At 37.0% G+C, this 23,381-nt stretch overlaps 1 protein-coding gene across 2 annotated transcripts in view; it reads left to right on the top strand.

Annotated features, from left to right (window-relative positions):
- LOC108707086 (beta-adrenergic receptor kinase 2) overlaps positions 1 to 19,599 on the top strand; it is a 111,130-nt gene extending 91,531 nt beyond the window's left edge. For both annotated transcript variants that reach the window (XM_018244037.2, XM_018244038.2), the window contains exons 12-21: positions 437 to 531; positions 1,108 to 1,215; positions 5,019 to 5,085; positions 6,002 to 6,102; positions 6,764 to 6,830; positions 7,043 to 7,138; positions 7,688 to 7,850; positions 9,184 to 9,320; positions 11,832 to 11,945; positions 13,123 to 19,599. In XM_018244037.2, coding sequence (XP_018099526.1) covers positions 437 to 531; positions 1,108 to 1,215; positions 5,019 to 5,085; positions 6,002 to 6,102; positions 6,764 to 6,830; positions 7,043 to 7,138; positions 7,688 to 7,850; positions 9,184 to 9,320; positions 11,832 to 11,945; positions 13,123 to 13,284 — 1,110 coding nt within the window. In that variant the 3' untranslated portion in view covers positions 13,285 to 19,599. The remainder of the gene's footprint in view (positions 1 to 436; positions 532 to 1,107; positions 1,216 to 5,018; positions 5,086 to 6,001; positions 6,103 to 6,763; positions 6,831 to 7,042; positions 7,139 to 7,687; positions 7,851 to 9,183; positions 9,321 to 11,831; positions 11,946 to 13,122) is intronic.
- The last annotated feature ends 3,782 nt before the right edge of the window (positions 19,600 to 23,381 follow it).

The following is a 23,381-nucleotide window of genomic DNA, read 5'->3' on the forward strand; positions in this document are numbered from 1 at the left end:
CTTTAAAGTCATGGAGGCACCCTTCAATCCTCCACAGTGTTGTGCAGAATACTGCTAACTACCAGTAAATGTACAGTCAACCTGATTCTTTAATCCATTGTAATATGTTGATGTATTTGTAATGCAGGAAACCCAATGTACTTCCCCAGCTCTGTTATGTATACAAAATAAAATTAAAGCCAGTTGCAAGATGTGAATGAGAGGAAAAATGGTTTCTGCTGAAATTATCAACATTTAGATTTTTAACTTACAGTATGATTATATCAGGGAATAAGGGGTTTACTTTCTGAAGCTTGTCTTATGATGAGGACTTCAGTGTAGCTTATCATATTATGAAAAAATAGGAATGGAATGTAGTATCTGTTTTTGGACGGTTTGGATGATTATTTTTTTGAGTATTGTTGAATTTCTCTAATATTGTCACTTTTATTTCCAGCCTGCAAACATTCTATTAGACGAGCATGGTCATGTGAGGATATCAGATCTGGGTCTTGCATGTGATTTTTCCAAGAAGAAACCACATGCTAGTGTGTAAGTACATTGTTCAGGTATCACTAATAGTAGTTTGTAGAAAGACTTCATTAATTCATAGAATTTAGTATCCTTACACGCCAACATATTTTTATTCAAAATTACAATAAAAAAAGAGTCACACTAGATAAAATCCATTATTTTAAACTAAGAAATATGTGTATCAGTTTACATTTTCCCTTTGGGTAAGTGTATAAATGATAAATATTAACTGGGCATTTAAACTGGACAATTTAAATACAGGTATGAGAACCTTTATCTGGAAAGCCTTTATACGGAATTCTAAAAACAGAGATATGTTTTTGATGTTGTGTGTTTTTTTTTTTTTTTAATTTCTGCCAAAAGTTGCCAATTATTATGATTAAATTTAGATGGAAATAGTTTTCAAGCAGCTGTCAACCTTAGAAATCATCAATGACTGCACTATTAAAATACAATCTCTTGATATACCCATTGTAAACCAAAAAAACAAAGTTTTGTGCCTAAATAATATTTAGCCTCAGTTTATTGAAAGATGTATATGTGTATATTGAGTAAAGCTTGTATTCTCATTTTTTTTCCTGTTTGGGATTTCAGAGGAACACATGGGTACATGGCTCCAGAGGTGTTACAGAAGGGAACAGCTTATGACAGCAGTGCAGATTGGTTCTCTCTAGGATGTATGCTTTTCAAACTTCTCAGAGGGTAAGTAACCTAATAGTTACCTAAGTAACAAATGTGTAAAATACACATCAGCGTATTTTTTCAACTCAAGTTGCAAACAGCAATTTTCCCCCTGATGCAGTGGAGAAGATGTGGTCACTACTGTCTGCCTTACAACCTTTAAGTCTGTGCTCATATAGGAAGGGTGCAAAGCTTATTTTACATTATAGGTAACACCCAAGACATGAAGTCATATCACCCTGGCAATACTACATCCTATATAAAGACCCTGCTTTCATCTATTTTTTTGTAGGTATTTTTTCAGAAAATGTGCATTAACAAAACTCCAATACTGTTAATACTAGTCTTAAATGCAATTGAACAGATATATTATCAAGACAAGAAATATGCTGTTATGGGATTTCTGATGAAAATTCTCTCGGATGATGGTTAATAAGTTGGGTAACGTTAAGCTTAGAAATGTTGCAGTACTGCAGAGCTGTCTGGCTTTTTAATGGGTAGAATTCTGTCTATGTAGCAAAATTTGTGCCCAAAATCTCAGCTTGCTCAAACTAATACAGCTTCCTTATGTGCTAAAGTAAGGGGGAAGCTAAGGTGAAATAGATCAGGCAAAATTCTGATGGTGCATGTTTTTATTTTCATAGCAGCAATAAGTGTCACAGGGCTGCATTGGGCTTCTACCTTAATTCCATCTGTGTTTTTGTTGCATTTTGATAATGTGAGAAAAGGGAAGAATAAAAGACAGAAAGGCTTCTCTGGATGTCAGAAAATGTTAATGTTTGGGGAAGTCAATGTGCTTAAATCACAAAAGGGACCTTCATTGTGCAGTGTATTTTAGGAACATTGGTTGGAAGATAGTTCAAGGTCTTTTTCTGAGCAAAAACAAAGGCCTATTTCAGAGAGAGCTATTCACAGATTAGTGAAGTAAGCTCTGTACTCTAGAATAATATAAAAGATTGCTAGGTGGGTCTGATAAACGCCCTGAAATTAAAAGATATAGGTGAAAGCATATATTTAGAGAATGAATGAGGCTGAAACCTCTATAGTCATTAAATGTGCTACAGTCATTTCTGTGCACCAGAACAAAGGAAAGAAAGTTTTGTATTTAAAGCAAGATACTGAAAGGGGCAGTTCATTTGAAATTAGCTTTTTTTGTGTGACAATGGTATTCAAAACTTCACATCATTTTTTAAAGTTTTTTTTAATGCTTTTGAAATACTCGAGTTCAGTTTGTACTTCAGTTTGTTACCTGCTAAGCACTTGAAGAAGCGATTTTATGTTGTTTACATAGAGGGCAGCGAGGTAAAGATGTTAAGATTGTGACCATTTTGGACCTGTATTTTTGGCTACAGCGCCACCAATGAGCATTAAACCTTGTGCAAGATATATAATATGTATAATGGAGTGCAGTTTGAACTATGCAATTGAAAAGTAGAACAATACTAAATGTATGGTACGCTAAAGGTTGCCTCTTAGTGTGGTAGTTCATTTATGTGAAGACTTTTTGCTTTCTCAAAACATATCTGGCTCATACATTTCCAAACCCCTCCCTTGCTCTCTTACTTTCAGCCCCTAAAACACAGTCCGCTTAAATGGGTGGATAATCTTATATTTTAAATTAAACAGCTACATTATTTCTTTGATTCTCATGGTTCATTTAGTCACTACATGCGGTATAAGTGTGTGTGTGTAGCATATATGCTTCCCAAGGCATACTGTAATAAAGCGTATCTAGTTCTCATCCTTTATATTGTACAGTTAAACCTCAATTTTACATACCCTAAGGTTTTTCCTCGTTCGGCACCATTTTTTTCTGGTCCCCTGAAAACCATAACATGATGATTCTACTGTATAAACTGTATTTTTGGAGGGGATTAGATCAGTTTTAATTGTTTTGGTCTATGAATCTTTATTCACACTTGCATTTGATGCCTGGCTTCTCTCTCTGTGTATTATCTTTGATTCCAGTAGCATTGTTAGTCTCTCTTATGTGGAAACAGCTGCTTGCTTGCTTTAAAATAAGTTTCCACCTGAGTTGACACATGAATTCAGCATTTGAGCACCACTGTAACTTCAGAACAAACTGAACAAAGACTTCCAGCTGAGTAGTCACAGTGAGCTTGTCTCTGAAAGGGCAGGATTCCCCTTTAGCAGCCTTACTGCATGCTTTACATATGTTGCATTTATTACTGATCATTTCTTTTAGAGTTTGAGTAAGGCATTTAACTTATTGTGACTTGTTACAGGGGGTGAAATCTGTGACCACTCCCCATTCCTTTCCCCAGATATTACCATTTGTATGGTGTTTTCATTAGCAGCAGCTCTTCCAAATGGGGCAAAAAAAAAAATAGAGACAATTCTCTGTTTTCATCCCTTTAATGCAATGTTGTTCCCAGAATTCCAGCATTGTGCACCCCCTGCTGTTCAACACCTTGGGTTCATACATCGTGCCTATAAGTAATTGCTCTTCAGTATCACATGAACTTGGGGACACAAAAATAGTAAGTGCAAGTGAAATGCATAAAGGAAGCTTAGTATTTTACAACTAAATTCAATAGCAGCTTTACGCCTCTGCACACTGCGCCTTTTATCTTCTAAATTTTAACTCATGCAACTGGCACCTGGTTTAAGGGCAGCTTGTTTGTGTATGATATTTAAATGTGCTAAAAAATCTATAAGCCTTGCAATATCTTTTTGACTTGTGACACCAACATTACAGTATAAAGTGTGTAAAGCAAGTACTCATTATACTGCATGGATATACTGCATAAAAATAGTGTTCAACTCCGAAAAATGAAATGTCTTCATGTACATTTGATAATACGGAAGTCAGAATGTCTGAAACCCTCTAAATGTTTGGGTAACAAAACATAAAAATACCATTGCCTGTACAGTCCCTCTAAACTTTCATTTACAATGTTATCATATTTTTCTCCAGTCAGCCCATCCAATGGTTTCTATATATATATATATATATATATATATATATATATATATATATATATATATATATATATATATATATATATATATATATATATATATATTCAGAAGTTATCGATTAAATAATAGCATTTGAATCCTTCATTTATAGTCGTAAATATGGATCATCTGTTGTCATCTGTTTTTATTTTATGTTCTTATTCTGTGTTTAGCCTTGCCTTCTACTTCATATTCACCTTTATTTGTAAGCTGTTGTATTTTGTGTGTGTTTTTTTTTACCCATTTTCTGCCTGAATCTGACCTTGCTTTGTGCCCTTGATAATTCAGAAATGGAGGTCTGTACCGCCCTCTGGTGTAGGAAAACAGACTGTATTTCTTTATGTGGAGTCTTTGATATAATTCTATTCTGTATTTTGTCTTATCAAAGATGGTGCTATTTATCCCAGCCAAACGCAATTAACTATAGCTGACATTGTGCTGAGACTCTTATGTCATAGTGTGCCTTTTCTAAGGTGTCCGTCATAAAACGGAAGACTATTTATAGCAAGAAACACACCAGGAATAATTGTTATGCCAGGCATTAACAAAGGTAATTAGATACAGACATTGTTTATCATTAATAAAATTAGGTGTCAATCTTGTGTCACGGGGCACTATCTTGTGCTAAATGATTTCTAATGAACCCAATTAATATTGCAAATATATTCCTATTAGCATGTTTCTCCACTGCATTAAACTGATTTTGCTTATTTGAAACGAAATGTCATTTATTTCTTTTAAAAAAAATTGCCAGGTTGAGCTAGAACTTGTTCTTTTGTGTGGTGCTTTCAGATTAGTTTTCTTGATTTTCTTACTCATTCCCTTTTTCTCTCTTTTTCCAGTCACAGCCCTTTCAGACAGCACAAAACCAAAGACAAACACGAGATTGACCGCATGACACTTACCATGGTAAGATTAATCAAAATGTTGTTGCAGACTCCTGAATCAATAGGTTCTTATAAGAGAGCTGCTCAAGAAAAATAGCCATGTACCTTGTCTCATGCCCCTTCTTCTGCTTTTACATTGTAAGCTTGATTGTACAGAGCTCTCTCTACCTCTTGTATTTATTATAAACTCCATTGTTTATGTAATCTGTGTGTTCAACGTATACACTAGTGATGTGCAGCACTTGACCCTAACCCACCACTCTGAACTTGTACCCGACCCAGCCCATTGGTCTGCTTCCATTTATATATATATCTCTGATGTCAGTGGGGGGAGGCAAGTGCCTATAAATAGACACCGCTGGAAGCGGCACACACTTGTGTCACGGACAGGAAGGGTGGCAGGATGAACTTGGCCCACACCCACCTGAAGCCGAATTCTTTGTGCATGTATAGTAGTGATGTGCGGGTCTGGATTTCCACGACCCGCACCCGATCCTAACCCACCCTCCCTTGGCCCGCACCCGCACTTCTGGGTTGCTTTTATAGTCCTATGCTGACCTGCCCCGCTGATGACATCACCAAAGGGGTGGGATGAGCAGGCGCATCGTCTATAAAAGACGAACCCGGAAGCCGGCATTTGACGGTGGTGGGCAGGGAGAGCAGGAGAAGAGTTCAACCCGCAGCCACTTGCGGAGAATCATGCAGGGTCGGCCCAAACCAGCCCAACCCGCAGTTATCAGGTCGGCCCGCACATCACTAGTATATAGGCCGAACTCGACCGACCTACAGGTATCGGGCCGGCCCGCAGTTAACTAGTATAAACCAATTAATTGTGCAGCGCTGTGGAATATGTTGATGCCTTTTACATACATTTTAATAATGATAATACTGTTCTAATCTATTTCATTAACCTATAACTTGTTGCTCCTTTTGGAAAGAATGTGGAGCTTCCAGATTCATTCAGTCCAGAGTTGAAATCCCTACTGGAGGGCCTTCTGCAACGGGATGTCAGCAAGAGGCTTGGCTGCCAGGGTGGAGGGTATGTATCACTAATATACTAATGACATAGGTATAACTTGCTCAAGTCAGTTTTCCAGCAGCACAACAAGTCAGTTGTAGTGATTGCAAAAATTGATTTATTTAGCCCAAAAACCACATATCAAACAGGCAATGGTTCGGGCCCACTGGACCCTTAGTGGGCCCGAAACGTTGCCTGTTTGACTTGGTGTGCTGCTAGAAAACTGACTTGAGATATTTATGATCCCGTGGCAGGCGTGGATCTCTCAGTTCAGCACCAGACACCAGTGTTTGGATGTCATTTTGTGGGAGTTTGAGCATTCCATTCCTGTTACTTATAGGTATAACTTGCTGTCCTACTCGCAGTTCAAGATGTTGCCATTTCATGGGAACATCTTAAAAACTGTTATTTATGTGTTTTTTTTGCTGACTTTTAACCCATAGTACAAATGACCATATTGTTCATTTGTAAAAATAAAAATAATAAGAAATAAAGTATAAAAAAAATGCACATTCTTCCGTTACAGGGTTATTTGCAAAGACTTGAATGAAAAAGTGAATGATTGGTGAGAGAAGGATAGATTATGATTATGAAAGCTGTTTATTTTCTCCAACTTGTCATGGTTTGGTATAATTGTATTTGTTTTCTAGATAATAAAATGCACATTTTGTATTATTTGCAGGGCACAGGAAGTAAAGGAACACCCATTTTTTAAAGGCATCGACTGGCAACAGGTGTATTTACAGAAGGTGAGTTTGCCATGTAAATTTTATGTACAAAGATGGCTATTTGTGCATTGTAAAAATGGATTGCTTCCTATAAATAGAATTAGAAAACTTTTCAAACTATCACAGCCTTGCTATTTGGTATAGCAGTAAACGGATGATTAGAGAAATAGTTTCCTTAATCTGTTTTAAACCTTGAAAACCCATATATCTTGTTACTGTTGGTATTCTTTTAGTATCCCCCACCTCTGATTCCTCCTCGTGGAGAAGTAAATGCTGCTGACGCTTTTGATATTGGGTCATTTGATGAAGAGGACACAAAAGGCATTAAGGTACCACATTTTTCTCAAGTCAGTTGTATATATCAATGTTTTGCTATTTCCAACTCTCATTAAAAGATTTACTTTCTTAAATAGGCTTACACATTAAAGCAGTTACCCCAGTTACCTGTAATTTATATAGAATAAATTATATGTAGATGTGGTATACTGGTAACAACTTGTAGTTTACAGATAATAGATACTGAAAAAGATCACAGCAAACATCTTTGTTAGTTCGCAGCATGTTTGGACTTGAGCCCCTACTTCCTTTACAATATCCTTTCACTCAAGATATTGTGTTCTAGCATACCCTTTAATCAATAAAAATATGAGACAAGACATTTTTACTATTTTATTTTAAATGTCAATATGCTTCTTCATTTGCTGCAGACAAAAAAAGTCAGAAACCAGCTCAAGTATTTATTTTACATATCTGTAAATGCCCTTTAGTAATAAAAAAGAAACTTGGTTTGAAATGATACCTCTAAAAACATTTTACGTACGTAATGCCTGCAGAATGTAATCAAAAGTGTAACAAATAGTAAACATATATATTTATAGTTACTTGATAGTGATCAAGAACTGTACAAGAACTTCCCTTTGGTGATATCGGAGCGCTGGCAACAAGAAGTAGCAGAAACTGTTTACGAAGCAGTCAATGCTGACACTGATAAGATTGAGGCCCGGAAGAGAGCCAAAAACAAGCAGTTGGGCCATGAAGAAGGTAAAACATATTCACAAAAGTAGTCTGTGATTTTCTTTTTGTTTTGGCAGGTTTTTTTTAACTCCTTATAGCTCTTTACCACCACAAGCAAAAACATTATTATAGACTGGCCTTTCTTGAAAATTGCATTGCATTGCTGAATCAGATGGCTTGTCCTTGACTGCATTATTCTATCAATTATATAAAATGAACCAATGTAGCAGCAATTAATTGTATCTTCTGATCTTATGAATCACAAATACCTTCAAATGTTATCACTATTCTCACATAGTGAAGGGGCGTATTGCATAAAAACGCCACTTCCTCTGCCCCTCCACTACCAAAACACTGGTCCAGGCTCTCATACTATCCAGGATAGACATTACTAGCACTTCTCCCTGAATCACGTTGTCACCCTTTGCATTCATTCATTCATCACTGCTGCTGCCCACATGATCTCTCTTGCATTTAAATCACTCCCCTCCTCCTCACTACTAAAATCTGTCTCATGGCTTCTGGTCAAGTGGCGCAGAAGATACAAAATACCTATCCGGTCTTTCAGAGCCCTTCATTCTTCTGCTCCTCTTTATATATCCGATCTCATCACCCCATACACTCCCTCCTGTGCCTTACACTCCGCTCAAGACAATGTGCTGAACAGCTGAGTTATGCATCAGAGAAACCCTCACGTTAACACTTTCCTCTAAGCTCCTTAAAAACCACCTACTAGGTGAAGCACTTCACTAGCTTTCCTCTGCTGCACACATTCTCATCCTATGCACTTATACCACACCCTCCTTTTTGTTTCTATTTTGTTCTCCTCTTCCTAATAGTTTGTAAGCTCCTTGGGGAACAACCTGTGTATTGATTTAGCTATTATTACTGTGTAACTCAATTATTACTATACCCCTGTTTGTGCTCACATCTTGTAAATCACAGCATACAATTGTGGTACTATATAAATAAAGAAATACATACATACATGCCATGGAACTACAGATTCAATTTTCCTGCTTTGGGAAAAGGGGCCACAAATAGAGAAAAAGATCACTAACAATGCACCCCTCCACCATTGACCCACTCCAAAGCAACAAAACAAAGTGGGCCACTCAGGACAGCACCTACTGTACCTCCTTAATGACCCTGGTCATCTGATATTGTAAAATATATTTACTGTGTGAGTCTGCCACTCCTACTTAATTATGCGTTACCTGTTTATTCCATTATAATGTAAGGTCTATAATTATTAAACACAAGAGTATTTTTTTAGAAATACAAGCACAGACGGAATATAGATTAGTGCATAAGATGTAAGCCTAGGACTTATGATAACATCCACAATATTTTCTTGCAGATTATGCACTAGGAAAAGACTGCATTATGCACGGCTACATGCTAAAACTGGGAAATCCCTTTCTTACTCAATGGCAGCGACGTTACTTTTACCTCTTTCCAAACAGGCTTGAATGGAGAGGAGAAGGGGAATCTCGGGTAAGAACTTCTGAATGAGTAGTCTTCCGAGTGGTTTAAAGGAGAAGGAAAGGTACCCCCCGTTGATTGTTTTCCATTTCCTGATACCCCAGGCCAGTGTGTCGGTTAGTAGAAAACAGCCTGCTTCTTATTTCTTTGCACTGGTGTGCATGCAAAGTAGACTTGGAAGCTGACCTTGAACAAAAAAAGCCAGCCTTTCTACTTTATTATAAATGCTCTGGCTAGAAAGAAAGAAGAAGCAGAAAAGGAGGATCGCTCAGTGGTGCTCACTAAGAAGGACCCTGGGTATCAGATAAGTAAATACAATCACTGGGGGGGGGGGTGAAAACATTTTGGCACCCCCAGTGATTTAACCTTTTCTTCTCCTTTAACAGCCCAAAAAATGGTTTCAACCTAAGAGGTAATAAAGAGTTATTGCACTTTGTCTTGTAGAGGAGAGGATGATAAATTACTTTTTCATATTATAGTTTATTTCATCTAGGCTAATATTATTTCTGGTGTTTCCCCCCCCTGTTGATATAGCTAGTACTGCTTTAAAATAGGATGCAAGAAAACTTATCTTGTCTAGAGTTAGCAACCTAAAATGTATCTAGTAGAAATAATTGAAAGGCAACTGAACATTTTGAGTTTTTCTTGAAAATGTTTCACCACTCATCTGAGTGGCCACGTTTTCAAGAAAAACTCGAAATGTCCAGTTGCATTTCAATTAATCCTACTGTATATCATGACCTGGATAAATGAGAATCTTCATAGACAACCTAAAATGTATTTCCTATTTAAAAGTAGGGTAATAGTAAAACTATACAATATTTCACTAGGCTATTTTGCTCTTTAATCTAACATGGTGGGTTCATTGATAAATGAACAAGTAAATGATAAATTTACAAGTAAATGCAGAATGATGCAAGAGCAAGTTATACACTACTGTGGGTCTCCGTTTTTTGTCAGTGCTTTGTTGGACAGTGTATGATGGTATTGTTTTTCATTTAGGAGCTCTGGAGTATTTATAAAAAAAAGCATCACCTGGTAAGGTATTAATGAGCAGACTATAACATCTCAACATGAAATGCTATAGTCAAGTTGTGGAAGTGTATCAGACTTTTTCCTCTAGATATTAGAATAACCGAGTGGGTAAAATGCCTAGATTGTGTCATAACTGTCTTGTTTTAGAAATAAAAACCTCTGTCATTTATTATGGGCACACTTCCTCTAAACCTAGTGCCACTATTCCCTCCAGTTTCCCAGAAGGTTTGTGATTAGGTGGAATATCTATATACCCCAGAAGCTGTGGGATATAAATCAATAGGAAAATAAATGTGCTCTCAATGATCAATTCCATTAGGCAGATCAATTGTGGAAATGAATGTGAAGGAATAGTGGTCCTGTAAACTCAGTAATCTTGTAATCTTAACCATTTACGCATAAGAAAAGCGAGTGTCCTGTTTTCATCCTTATCTCCTTGTTTGTATTGAAAATTGGTCCTGGTTATGCTTCACCACCAACCTATTTTTGTGCTGTGAGACAGATAATTTGTAGTATATATTTTATGGCCCAAGATCTGAGCATATCGTATCACAGTAAAGTAATTCCTATATCATATCTTCTGTATTCTACTTTCGGAATTGCCTTAAGGTTATTGCTGGGGTTTTTTTTTGTTGTCCAGGTTGTGTTATGTTTTTCTTTTAACTGTTTGTAGATTGTCTTGTGATCTGTAATTCAAGGGAGGTGGAGTTTGAGAGGCAATTTTGAGGGTTGACGGCAATGGCACACAAAAATATTTGTCACCTATGGTTATAGCTGTGCTACTGCGGCCAACTAATCTCCCCAAAATGTCATCCCCTTCACTAACATTTGAATCACCGCCAGTAAATTGCTTGCAACATTTTGGCATAATTAGGGGAAATTGCCTTCCCTCACATTTTCACTAAGAGGTTGGCATTTTCGAGAGATTTAAGGCCTGCGATAATAAATTATACTTTTTAAAAATGATTTCCATTATTATTTTGTGTTATATATCTGATACTTTGTAATCTCCTAAGCAACCTCGTGATCAAGTATATGGTTAACAGATGAAAGATGCTGTTAGAAAAAGTATGGGATCTGTTATCCGGAAACCCATTATCTAGATAGCTCCAAATTACTGAATAGTCTCCTATAGACTCCATTTTATCCAAATAATCCAAATTTTTAAACATGATCCCCATTTTCTCTGTAATAATAAAACAATGCCTTGTTGCAGCCCCAGCCTATTGGGTTTATTTAATGTTTACATTATTTTCTAGCAGATGTAAGGTATGAAGATCCAAATTACAGAAAGATACGTTATATGGAAACCCCCAGGTCTCGAGCATTCTGGATAACAAGTCCCATACCTGTCATTCATTTTCATGTTTTTTGGTGACTGTAAAGAACATACAGCTGATAGTTTAGCTATTAATTGTTTCCCACCTTTATGAGAACAGTTTTATGCTAGATTGGAAATTAATCTGTGTGTTTCCTCTACTTATGCAGCAAAATTTATTGACTATGGAACAGATAGTATCTGTGGAGGACACCCAAATTAAGGACAAGAAGTGCATCTTGTTGAGGATCAAGGGGGCAAAGCAGTTTGTCTTGCAGTGTGAGGTAAGTTATAGCTTCAACAGGTTAGTAACGTTTTTATGTAGCCCATCTTTTTTCTTGAATTAAAATATGAACCTTTTTATATGACAAAGCCTTTATACTAACTGAACTGAGGATTACTGAATCATGCAATAGATTAACTAAGAATAATTATTCTTTTTCCTAATTAATATAGACTGAACAGATTTATCTCACAAGCCTACTTATTGAACTCAGATTTATTTGCCCCATAGATATATACCGTATATACTCGTGTATAAGCCGACCCGTGTATAAGCCGAGGTACCTAATTTACCTAAGAAAACTGGAAAAATGTATTGACTCGTGTATAAGCCTAGGGGCCCCATGTCAGATTTCAAAATGTGAATGTGACCCAGCCGCAACAATTGGGGGACACTGGGCAGGTACCTGTTACTGTCTGTGACTGACTGTGTCGCCGACCGGATTTCATGTTTGCTTCCCTCTGCCACCCCTATTTCATGTTTGCTTCCCTCTGCCACTTCCCCCCCATCTGTCGCTCTCCCCACCCTGGCTGCTCTTCCCTCTGTCCTTCCCTCTGTCACCTCTGCTCTTCCCTCTGTCCTTCCCTCTGTCACCTCTGCTCTTCCCTCTGTCCTTCCCTCTGTCACCTCTGCCCCAGCCGGACTGCCTGTGACTGCCTGTGTCGCCGCCCGGAGCAGGTCCAGGAGCTCCGGGCGGCGCGTCCTTCCCTGCCGGCGTTCGCTTTCAAAATGGCGGCGCCCATGGCCGCCACGTGGGTAGCGGCCGGCGCCGCTACCCACGTGGCGGCCATGGGCGCCGCCATTTTGAAAGCGAACGCCGGCAGGGAAGGACGCGCCGCCCGGAGCTCCTGGACCTGCTCCGGGCGGCGACACAGGCAGTCACAGGCAGTCCGGCTGGGGCAGAGGTGACAGAGGGAAGGACAGAGGGAAGAGCAGAGGTATGACCCGCGTATAAGCCGAGTTTGAGTTTTTCAGCACATTTTGGGTGCTGAAAAACTCGGCTTATACGCGAGTATATACGGTATTAATAAATGATTTATACAATACACTCAGGTTTGAAGTATTTTCAGATGTAATATTATAGCATATAATGTTATTTGAGGACATTGAGATACTAAATTATAATGCGAAAACAATCATAATACTGTTAAATGTAAGCCATTAATTGTCTTTTTCAGAGCGATCCAGAATTTGTACAATGGAAGAAGGAGCTAACCGAAGCATTCACAGAAGCACAGAGGCTTTTACGTCGGGCCCCAAAGTTTTTGAACAATCCCCGATCAGCAGTTGTAGAGATAACCAAACCACCGCTCAGTCACAGAAATAGTAATGGCCTTTAGGTAGCAATCCAGGACTAAGCTGTCGTAGGATAAATACAGTATACACCACGTCTAAGGTCCTCAGCATCATTATTAGTTACTTGTATGGCTCTTAACAGAGAGGTGTACATAGGAGAAGCTTCGTAAGCCTGTATTACATATTGTTAACTGAAGATGAGACGCACCACCTGATGCTTAGAAGATATTGTGAACGCTGAGGCAGTGAAGAGATGAATTTTCACTATCCGGAGACTTGAAAGTTGCCAAATTCAATGATTGCCCATCACCCTCTTGCATTGATTTCTTCAGAAGATGCCCTGTATGGCTAGCAAGAGTTAATCTTTGTTTTATTTTTGGTTTTTTTGGCATATGCAAGCACTGGTATATGTCATGTTTTTGCATTAGCTGATTTTTCCTTGACTGTCTAAAATTCCCATTTCCTGGATGCTTTTTAAAGGCAGTGCTGTAAGAATGTTCTTCAGATGATCGCTTGTTGCCATATTTCCCCATATTTTCTTTGTCCTCCCAACTTGCACTGTTGACTTTTTTTTGTTTATCTGGCAGTGTGATGATACCTTTATGCACTTCAAAGTACTGATTTTATCTGTCCTGTGGTTACAACATGTACAGTAGATAATCCATGGAAACTTGCAAAGCAACAATATTCACCCTGTTATATGTACTCAGAAATATAGTAGCTACCACTGTCTTGCTATTTATGAGGATAGAAATACAACTGTAGAATAATTATTGGTGAACCAGACTGCATGGTAGCTTCGTTTAGTGGTCTATTTTCCAGTCAGCAAAGTTAGCACAATTATTTAAGATAAAAAGCTCATTCTTCAGACGTTTACAGTAACTAAGAAAAAAAAAAAAAGATATCTTTTTTTCCAGGTCAATTGCACTTATTTTTATTTTTAGAGTCTAATTAAATCTGCGTTGTATTCAAGTGAAGAACGGGTGAGAAAGATATATAATGCCGGTACGCACAGTGCTGTAACTCTGTCTCTGTCCTTCAGTTGTGTAGGTTCCTTTTCAGATTTCACAAGATCTCATGCTCTCTGTTCAGTGTTGGACACTCACATTGTGTACTCCTCTGCTCAGAGTCGAAAAGTTCACAGGACTATGGACATGCACAGCAAAAATGCGAATCCAGATGAATTTACCATGGCATAATAAGGACAATCAGTCTGCTTTGTGTAGCTTCCATGTATGTACAATTTATTAAGCTGGAAGAACTACCCACTGGAAATTGCATCTTGAGCTAATAACCGTGTCTCATCTTTTTTGCTCTGGCTGCTCTTCACATTCAGACAATTTTTTTTTTTTTTACAATGAAGTGCAAAGTGCCAATGGACTTGAGAATATATTCCTATATTTAACCGAATCTTATGAGTGTACCTGTAAATATTATTTAAGAATTAGCTACTCAGAGGAGAGAATGAACGCAACATGACAACCACAGCTGTGTTTGGAATAGCATGAGACCTGTTAAATGTCTTCTAAACAATTGTTTCTACTTAGTTTGCCTACTGGAGTGGTACTAAGCCTTTCGGTTTTCGTTTGAACCACTTTTAGCTGTACTGTTTTAAATTCGACAGTCAAATGTTCACCTTTTAATATTTGCGGTGGTTAAAAGGAAAGATTACACAGAGGTTGTAGGTTGAGTATCACTGAACTACTGTGAATTCATATCAATATTTGTATTAAATTCATAGACAGTGTCTGGCATGAACATACAAGCACATTTTAGATGTCCCTTTGTAAAGTGAACCATTTCCCCCTGTAATTCCTTGTCCATGTTGCCATCCTGTATAACGCTTTAAAAGGAGGTAAATTAACAAATATTTATGATAAGACTATAAAACAAATGGTTACAAGATAAAATATTTTTTCAGTTGCCATTGACCATATCTGGCACGTGTATATTAATCATAGCTTTACAATCTGCTAGGATATTTCAAAATAACTGCTTTTGGTCTACAGCAGATATATTGGCGTGTTCAATGCACTTTACTCTCAGATTCACTTTGGAATATTATCCACATGTTACAGCTCATCATTTAATTTCCATTTTGTTCTTTTCCTAACGGTGCTTATGGATAGTTACTTTGCAGGGGTATCCTCTAGTCCTTGGGGTAGGTTAATGACTGTTACTCAGCACTCACAGTACACAAACAGCACAGCAATAAGATGCAATTATGAGTCACTTAAATTGCAATGGTTACCTTATTTTGCTTAGCAGCTTCTCATAAACATCTAATTTCCATATAATTCAGAGTATGAAAAAAGCAAATGTGGAGTTACTAATAAGGATTAGCTATTGTACTCCATATTAAAACATATGCTGTTCGTTGCCACAGATCTGTGTCTTAAAACAATACGAAATGTGCTGTTTTCTTGTTTTTAATTCAAATATATGCAAAGTAATTTGTTTGCAAAGATATACAACTTATATGCTATGCTAAATGGTTTGCTAAATGTTCTGCAACACCTAATAATGTCATTTACCTAAAAGCTAATGGTTTTGCTTTTTTAATTTAGTTGCAACATAGCAGAACATAAAAAGATTAGCTAGATGAGCATTGATATAGATGTAAAGGTGAAATTTATAATCACAACTTAGGCTAGGGCCAGAATGCAAACTTTTTTTTTTTTTTGTGGCATTTAAAAAAAAAAAAAAGATTATTTTAAAGATGAGGAATGTAGAGCTCCCAGTTTCCTTTGGCAGCTATGCTGCAGTGATGGAAACTAGTAAGTGACAAGTGCAGTGTTATAATATAGAGCTGCCATTGGTTTCAAATGGAGCGGATGCATGAGTTGTGATGCCCCCTGCCTTACATGCCTTGGTCTGCTCTAAAGAAAAAATAATAGGTATAGCACATATTATATGTATATATAGTAGCCCCAAACAGCTGAGCCTATTGAATGCTGGAGCACCATAAATTGGACATTAATGATTATTTTGTAACCATTTGCTTGTTTACCATTATCGGGTTTTCTACAAATCACTTATGCTAATGCCACACGAGCATTTTATATGGTTTTGTAGAGGAGAACCACGCCACTCAAAATGACTAGGACCGATGACTGCCAATTCCCCTTCATGGAATGAGAAAGCACCATCTGTAGCTGGATTAATGAGGATTAGCCGCAATTACATGTTACCTACTGGATATTAGCCCTGTAGCCCTGTGCTTTTGCCATTCACATGAATGAACAATTAGTTTTTGATGTTGTTTGGCTATGGGTCTTAATATGGATGTATGCTCTCCAAAGCAAAGCCACAGTTAAAAATACTAGTCTTGTTACCACAAAACCAAAATACTAGTCTTGTTACAACAGAACCAAAATACTAGTCTTGTGAAGTCCTTCCTGTGGATGGCAGGGCAAAATGTTTTTGATGCTCGTCACATTAGTAGATTGTAAAGGTTTCACTTGAGTTTATGTGTGTATATATATAGATTTTATTTTTTTTAACATTTTTTTTTTGTTTTGCAGCTTTGTTTTCAGCCATGAGACATCTTGATGATAGACACTTTATAATCTAGGAGATGCCTCATACCAGAAAATTGCTACTTGTAAATGTTATCCATTAACATATTTCTGCTCCCTCTTGTAGTGACCTTTGCTTGATAAATCCAATCTCACTTCTTCTTACGTGCTAAATATCACCTGTCATTCTTTCATGCAGATTTTTAAATTTAACTTTTTTTTTAGACATTCTCATGTTTGAAATAACATGCTTTTTTTCAAATCCAGTTTGTATGGTTTCTTATGTATATACTACTGAAACAAATGTGTTGGTTTTTATGCGGCCAAATACATTTTGCTAAAAGCTTGGTCAATATTTAGCTTTTTCCCATGATAAATGTGCACAACCTGTTAGGGATCCCATCAAATATTCTTAGGGTCTTAAATCACCTGTTGGTGTAGTCATTTTTATTCCAAAATTTATTTTTGAGTTCTAATAAATGACAGATCTATTTGGACAAATAGACATTACTTTGGGGATCCTGCCAGTCCTGAATTGAGCAGTGACAGAATGGATTGTCAGCCGGTATCTGGTAGATAGGGTAGAAAATAAGGCCCAGACCTCAAAATGGCTTCTCGTTCCTACAATAGTTTTGTTGTTTGTTAAATTCTCATATTGTTGGGATATTTATTTTTTTGGTGTTTTTTTTGCTCTTGTAATGAGAAGTATACCCTGCAATAAAAGATTGTCCAAAAACTAAGATTTAGAGACCATGAGCAACAATTTTTTTGTTAAATGACACTGATTTTCGCTTGTGTAAAGTGCAGGCACTTTTCACACAAAAAAAATAAATCATGTCTTCATAGCATATTGGCAATACCGTTACAAGCCTTTTAAGAATATAGGATTTTATTTTTAAAGTATTCAGTAGATGTAGAAAATCTTTAAAACAATGTAATGAAAATCTACATTAAGTAAAAAAAATTTAATTTGTCTTACCATTCAGTTTCACTAGGATTTACTCCTTTTCAGTTGGTCAGTGGGGCAAAAAATATGCTGCTAATTATACACTTGTATTTTCTTTGCAAATGGAGTAAAAAGCCACAGCTTGTAATTATCTGCTAGATTTACTGTGAATTAACAGCTCTGTTGTAATGTATGGCCAATTTAGATTTAAATTGTTTGCCGTTTGGTTATCAATTATATCTACTTGCAGAGCCCTTCATGAAACATATCTAACTGTTTATTGGTAAGATATTCATCTGTGCAGAAAATTGCGATGAAAATTGAAATGTAAACACAGTTCCGAAATCTGCAAAAAAAAAAAAAAAGCATCTGGAAAGGAATCCTACAGTAGATGGACGTTTGTACATGTTCATTTTTTTTTTATCAAGGAATAACTGCAGTGGGATTTTGTATGTTGTGTAGGAAAAAAACCTGCTTTCTTAAGATACAGTTGTGTAGTGTAACTGAATGTACTGAGGGATTGCATTTTATAAATGTGAACACAATACAATATGCTTTTAATTCCATAATCTATGTACAATGCTCTGCCATTTTTATTTTTTTTGTAACGTTGTCTCCTGATAATTCATGATGTTCGGTCATGCAAGGACAGTGCCGAAAAGCCGAAGACCTGCTGCTCACTGTGTACTGTTCTACAACCCTGACCTAATTAATGTGGCAGTGAGAAAAGCTTGACTACAGATCTGTCCCTTTCAAGTGTGAGAATTTGCTGATGTGGTTGGGCTGTTTAAAATTGGGACGGTCTTGGTACAGTCATAGTGCTTTGCACTTAACACCGTTACCTACTCATCAATATTGCCACCTGCCTATACCAGTATCAGTAGTAATTTGTGTGAATGATACCTATTGGAAAAAAATAGACTTCTGCACACCCGTATCCTATTTGTAGAAGGCATACTAAAGTAATGCATTGTAGTCCATTTTCTAGTAGTGTATGTAGGAAACATATCTAAGCAGAATTCTAAAGAATGTGTCCATGCCAGAAATGCAGACTGTTTATATTGTCATGGTGCTGCTTATGTTGCCAATCAGTACAGAACTACCCTTCCTCAATCCTTGCAGCGCTGCATGGGCTTGCAGGCCTATTTTACCTACAGCAGTTATTTCTTTCCTTCCTTCCAAGGGTACAGTGTTTGGCAAGTCCGTTTAATTGGGTGGGGTAGTTAAAGAAGCAAGACATGGTTATTGCCTACTGTATTTGTTATCTTTTGACTTAGTATGTTGGAAGAGTTGATTATCCCAGTGTGTGTATTTGTGTGTGTGTGTGTGTGCATATATATATTTATAATATATACACACACATTCTCCTAGAGAACAATGTAGACTTGTTCTGTTGCATGCTAAAGGAAGGAGGGTCCATGCATTGTATCATTGCTTCCTGAATTCCGATTAGCTGGAAGCTTCTGTGCCCTAATAGAGCCCCCAATTTATTTAACTTGTGCTCATTGGAATCATTCCTGTGTTGTTGTATCACTCTATTGCATAACAATGTACATATTCCATCCAATGTCATGTAGAAACTATTGTCATATAAGAAAAAAAAAAACACATTGTGCATATTCATTTCTTTTGTTTCAAACAAATCATTTTGGACTCGGCTGTATTTTGGTAAATGAAGGTAGTTCTGTAGGCATAGAACAAGAGTTATATTTTAACGAGTTCATTTTATATTATTTATTAAATCCATGCATTTCTTTGATGTTGCTGACATTCCACATAATTGTTTTCTTTATCTGTATAGTTGGTTATTTAAGGTGTGCTGGCATTTTCATTTTACGTAGAACTATCAGCTTTATTCTGTTTTTCATAAATAAATGCCAATTGAACCCAGAAAATTCTTTTCAGTTGTGTTTGTTGTTTTGTTGTTTAATCCTCATGAGGAAATGTTAATATGCAGGTATGTTAAACTAAGGGGCAGATGTATCAAGGGTCAAATTTCGAGCGGTTAAATCCCTCGAAATTCGCCTGGGGAATAGAATCGAATAGGCAATTCTGGCGAATTTACGCGCTGGCGAATAGTTGCACCATCGAATAGTTGCACCATCGAATATTCGATCGAAGGATTTTCATTCGAGCGAATGATCGATCGAATGCCTTTTCATTCTATCAAAAACTTAGAAAACAAGCCTATGGGACTTTCCCATAGGCTTTTAAAGCAATTCGGTAGGTTTTAGGTGACGAAGTAGGCAGTCAAAGTATTTTTAAAAGAGACAGTACTTCGACTATCAAATGGGCGAATAGTCGCATCGTTTTTGCGCTCGATCTATTGGAATCATTCTACTCAGGTGAATTTACGCCAATTCGATAGTCGAGGAGCACAAAAAACTAATCGAATTTAGAGTATTTTTCCCTCTATTCCTTCACTCGAACTAGTGAATGGGCCCCTTAGTCAGTGTCTGGACGCTTACTACAGAAAATCTTGAGTATTACATTACCTAGGAAAACCATTGAGTGCCTAATTGGCAGACATGATTGTTTCTTAGTTACTGATCATAAAAAGGTCTTGTAACACAGAAGGCATAGCAGTTTAATACATATATATATGTCATCATCATGATGTTTCAGTGGGGTCAAATCATTAATGAAAAGCCTACAGTAAACTGTATAGGGCTGAAAGCACTAGGCTGTGTTTTTATTTTAGTGGGAATTCTAGAGCCTCTGCTGTAATTATGCAAATGCTAATTTAAGTAAGGAAGCTGACAATATAAGACTAGGCCCAGATGATACAGATTCTCTGTCGTTTTACAATCCACAATTGTGTTGCCCTAGTCTAAAGAGCTCAGCATTTGCCAGTGAATTCCCCCTAATGCACACCCACTGAGAGGACTACTTAGCAATCACTACTGGCTCTAAAGACTTCTAGGTCAGACTTAAAACTCACTTTACTAAATAGTGTTATGAGGAAGTAGCCAACAAAAAAGTATCCATATGCTGATCTCAAACCAGTTGACCACTTATGGCAAAATATGTAAACCATTGAGATACATTATTGATGAATTGGTGCAGTTTTCCCAACACCTATAGAATCTACAACATTGGAGCTGTTCTCCCTTCATTTGCACTTATTATTATAACCGTTTTTTACATCTGACAAGTGTCAACAACAGTGGGAACTTTTTTCACTATATCCATATGAAAGAAGGACTATCTTCCCTTAGATCGGAGCAGCTAGGTTGTTTGATTTCTGGGCACTAGAATATACTGTACTTTTAATGGTGGAAATCATATGCACTTTTTTTAGGATTTAATCAGTATTAAATGTAGAGGATATATTTTTTGTAAAACATAAGGACATTATAAGTCACAGAGGAGTTCCATGACATTATAAAAGCACAAGGTCGAAGGAAAGAACAAGTTGTTCTATGTATAGTTATATATGAGTTATTGCTGTAATACCAAGATTTAATAACAAAGTAAGTTACATTCTTACAAGGAGGATATTATTGACAACTTCCAAGTGGATTTGCACAGCGCCGAGAGAGTGGGATTACTTATACTTGAAAAGACCACTGCCTAGTATGCCTAGGTCACTTGAAATACATTACAGCAGGGTGTACCATACTCACTATATATTTAAATAGGTCAAACAATTGGCAACCTCAGTTATCTGCCAAGTAAATAATGAAAAAAGAAAACAAAATGACAGTTGTGTTCAGAATAATTACAGTTCAATATCACTAACCTGATCAATCACTGTTTTTGGCAAATAATTTAATAGTATAGTATAGTACTTGTAAAGTGTAATCAAGTTCCCTCTACAGCGTCTTTTTTCGGAAAGAAAAAACCCAACCTTGAAAATCTACCCTCATAATAAGTCTTCCGTCCCTCTATCCAGTTTAGTTGCACGTCTCTGCACTCTCTCCAGCTCATTTATATCCCTCTTAAGGACTGGAACCCAAAACTGCACTGCATACTCCAGATGAGGCCTCACCAGAGACCTATAGAGAAACAAAATTATGTTTCCATCCCTTGAGTTTATGTCCTTTATTTATTCATTTATTTTTTTTAGTTTATGTCCTTTTTGATGCAAGACAGAACTTTATTTGCTTTAGTGGCCACAGAATGACACTGCCCAGAATTAGACAACTTGTTATCCACAAAAAACCCATAGATCCTTCTCAGTTAAGGAAACTCCCAACACACTACCATATTGTTTTTTCCAAAGTGCATAACCTTGCATTTTTCAATATTGAACCTCATTTTCCAGTTTGCTGCCCAGTTTTCCAATTTAGTCAAATCACTCTGCAAAATGGCAGCATCCTGCATGGAACCTATAGTTCTGCACAATTTAGTATCATCAGCAAAAATAAAAACAGTACTTCCAATTCCCACATCCAGGTCATTAATAAACAAGTTGAAAAGCAAGGTACAGAGCCCTGCGGTACTCCACTAACAACACTGGTCCAATTAGAAAATGTTCCATTTACCTCCACTGTTTGTAGTCTATCTTTTAGCCAGTTCTCTATCCAGGTACAAATACTATGTTCCAGGCCACCATTCCTTTATTTAACCAGTAACCCTCTGTGTGGCACTGTATCAAATGCTTTAGCAAAGTCTAAGTACATCACATCCACTGCCTTTACAAAATCTAAGTCCCTGCTGAAATGAAATTAGTCTGGCAAGATCTATTACACATAAAACCATGCTGGCACAGACTCATAGTATTATGATTTGCAATTAAGTCCAGTATCTTATCCCTTAATACCCCTTCAAAAAGCTTTCCTACCACCGATTTCAGACTAACCGGCCTATAGTTTTGAGGCTGAGAACTGGATCCCATTTTGAATAGCAGCACCACATTAGTAATACACCAGTCTCTAGGCACTGTGCCGATCTCAATGAATCTTGAAAAATTAAATAAAGCATTTTGGCATGTTCTAGTCTCTTTTAAATTTCCTTATGTGTGAACCATGCATCAATAGTTGTATTACTAGGTTTGGAACTATATAGATGCAAACCTTCATTAACTGGTTCCTCATTTATGTAGACAAATAGTAGGCATAGTAGAGTAATAGAAAACCAACAAACCCAACAGTCATGTCATGCATGCTTCTGATTCTGTGTAATTGAATCATTAATTGAGGCTTGTTCAAAATGATAGCAGTATTAAAAATAGCTTGTTCCAAATAATAGCAGTGTGGAGTTCAATTAGTGACATCATTCATTATGTGAAAAGTCAGGTGTCAATTATGGTCCTTTAAGGAAGGAAGGCAGCAAATGTTGTGCATGCTGGTTATAGTAAAACGTGTAGTTCCAGACATATAAATAAGTGAAGAAAATTGAAAGGCTGCTCAGCTAAAATGATTTCAAATGCTTTAAAATGGCAATCAAATCCTGAAACATGTAGAAGAAAACAAAAAACTACAATTCGAATGGATAGAAGAATAGCCAAAATGGCCAGCCAATGATCAGCTCCAAAAAGATCAAAGAAGGTCAGATGCCTATGTGAAGCCAAGCTATTGGCAAGGAGCCCCTGCAAAGTCTCTTTGTTGGAAAAAAATACATTTGCTGAAGGTTACAATTTGCCAAAGAACACATTGACTGGTCTAAAGAGAAATGGCGAAACATTTTGTGGACTGATGAAATCAAGATTGTTCTTTTTGGGTCTTGGGGCAGC

The sequence above is a fragment of the Xenopus laevis genome, chromosome 1S, assembly GCF_017654675.1.
Source record: "Xenopus laevis strain J_2021 chromosome 1S, Xenopus_laevis_v10.1, whole genome shotgun sequence".
In the NCBI taxonomy this organism is placed as follows: domain Eukaryota; kingdom Metazoa; phylum Chordata; class Amphibia; order Anura; family Pipidae; genus Xenopus; species Xenopus laevis.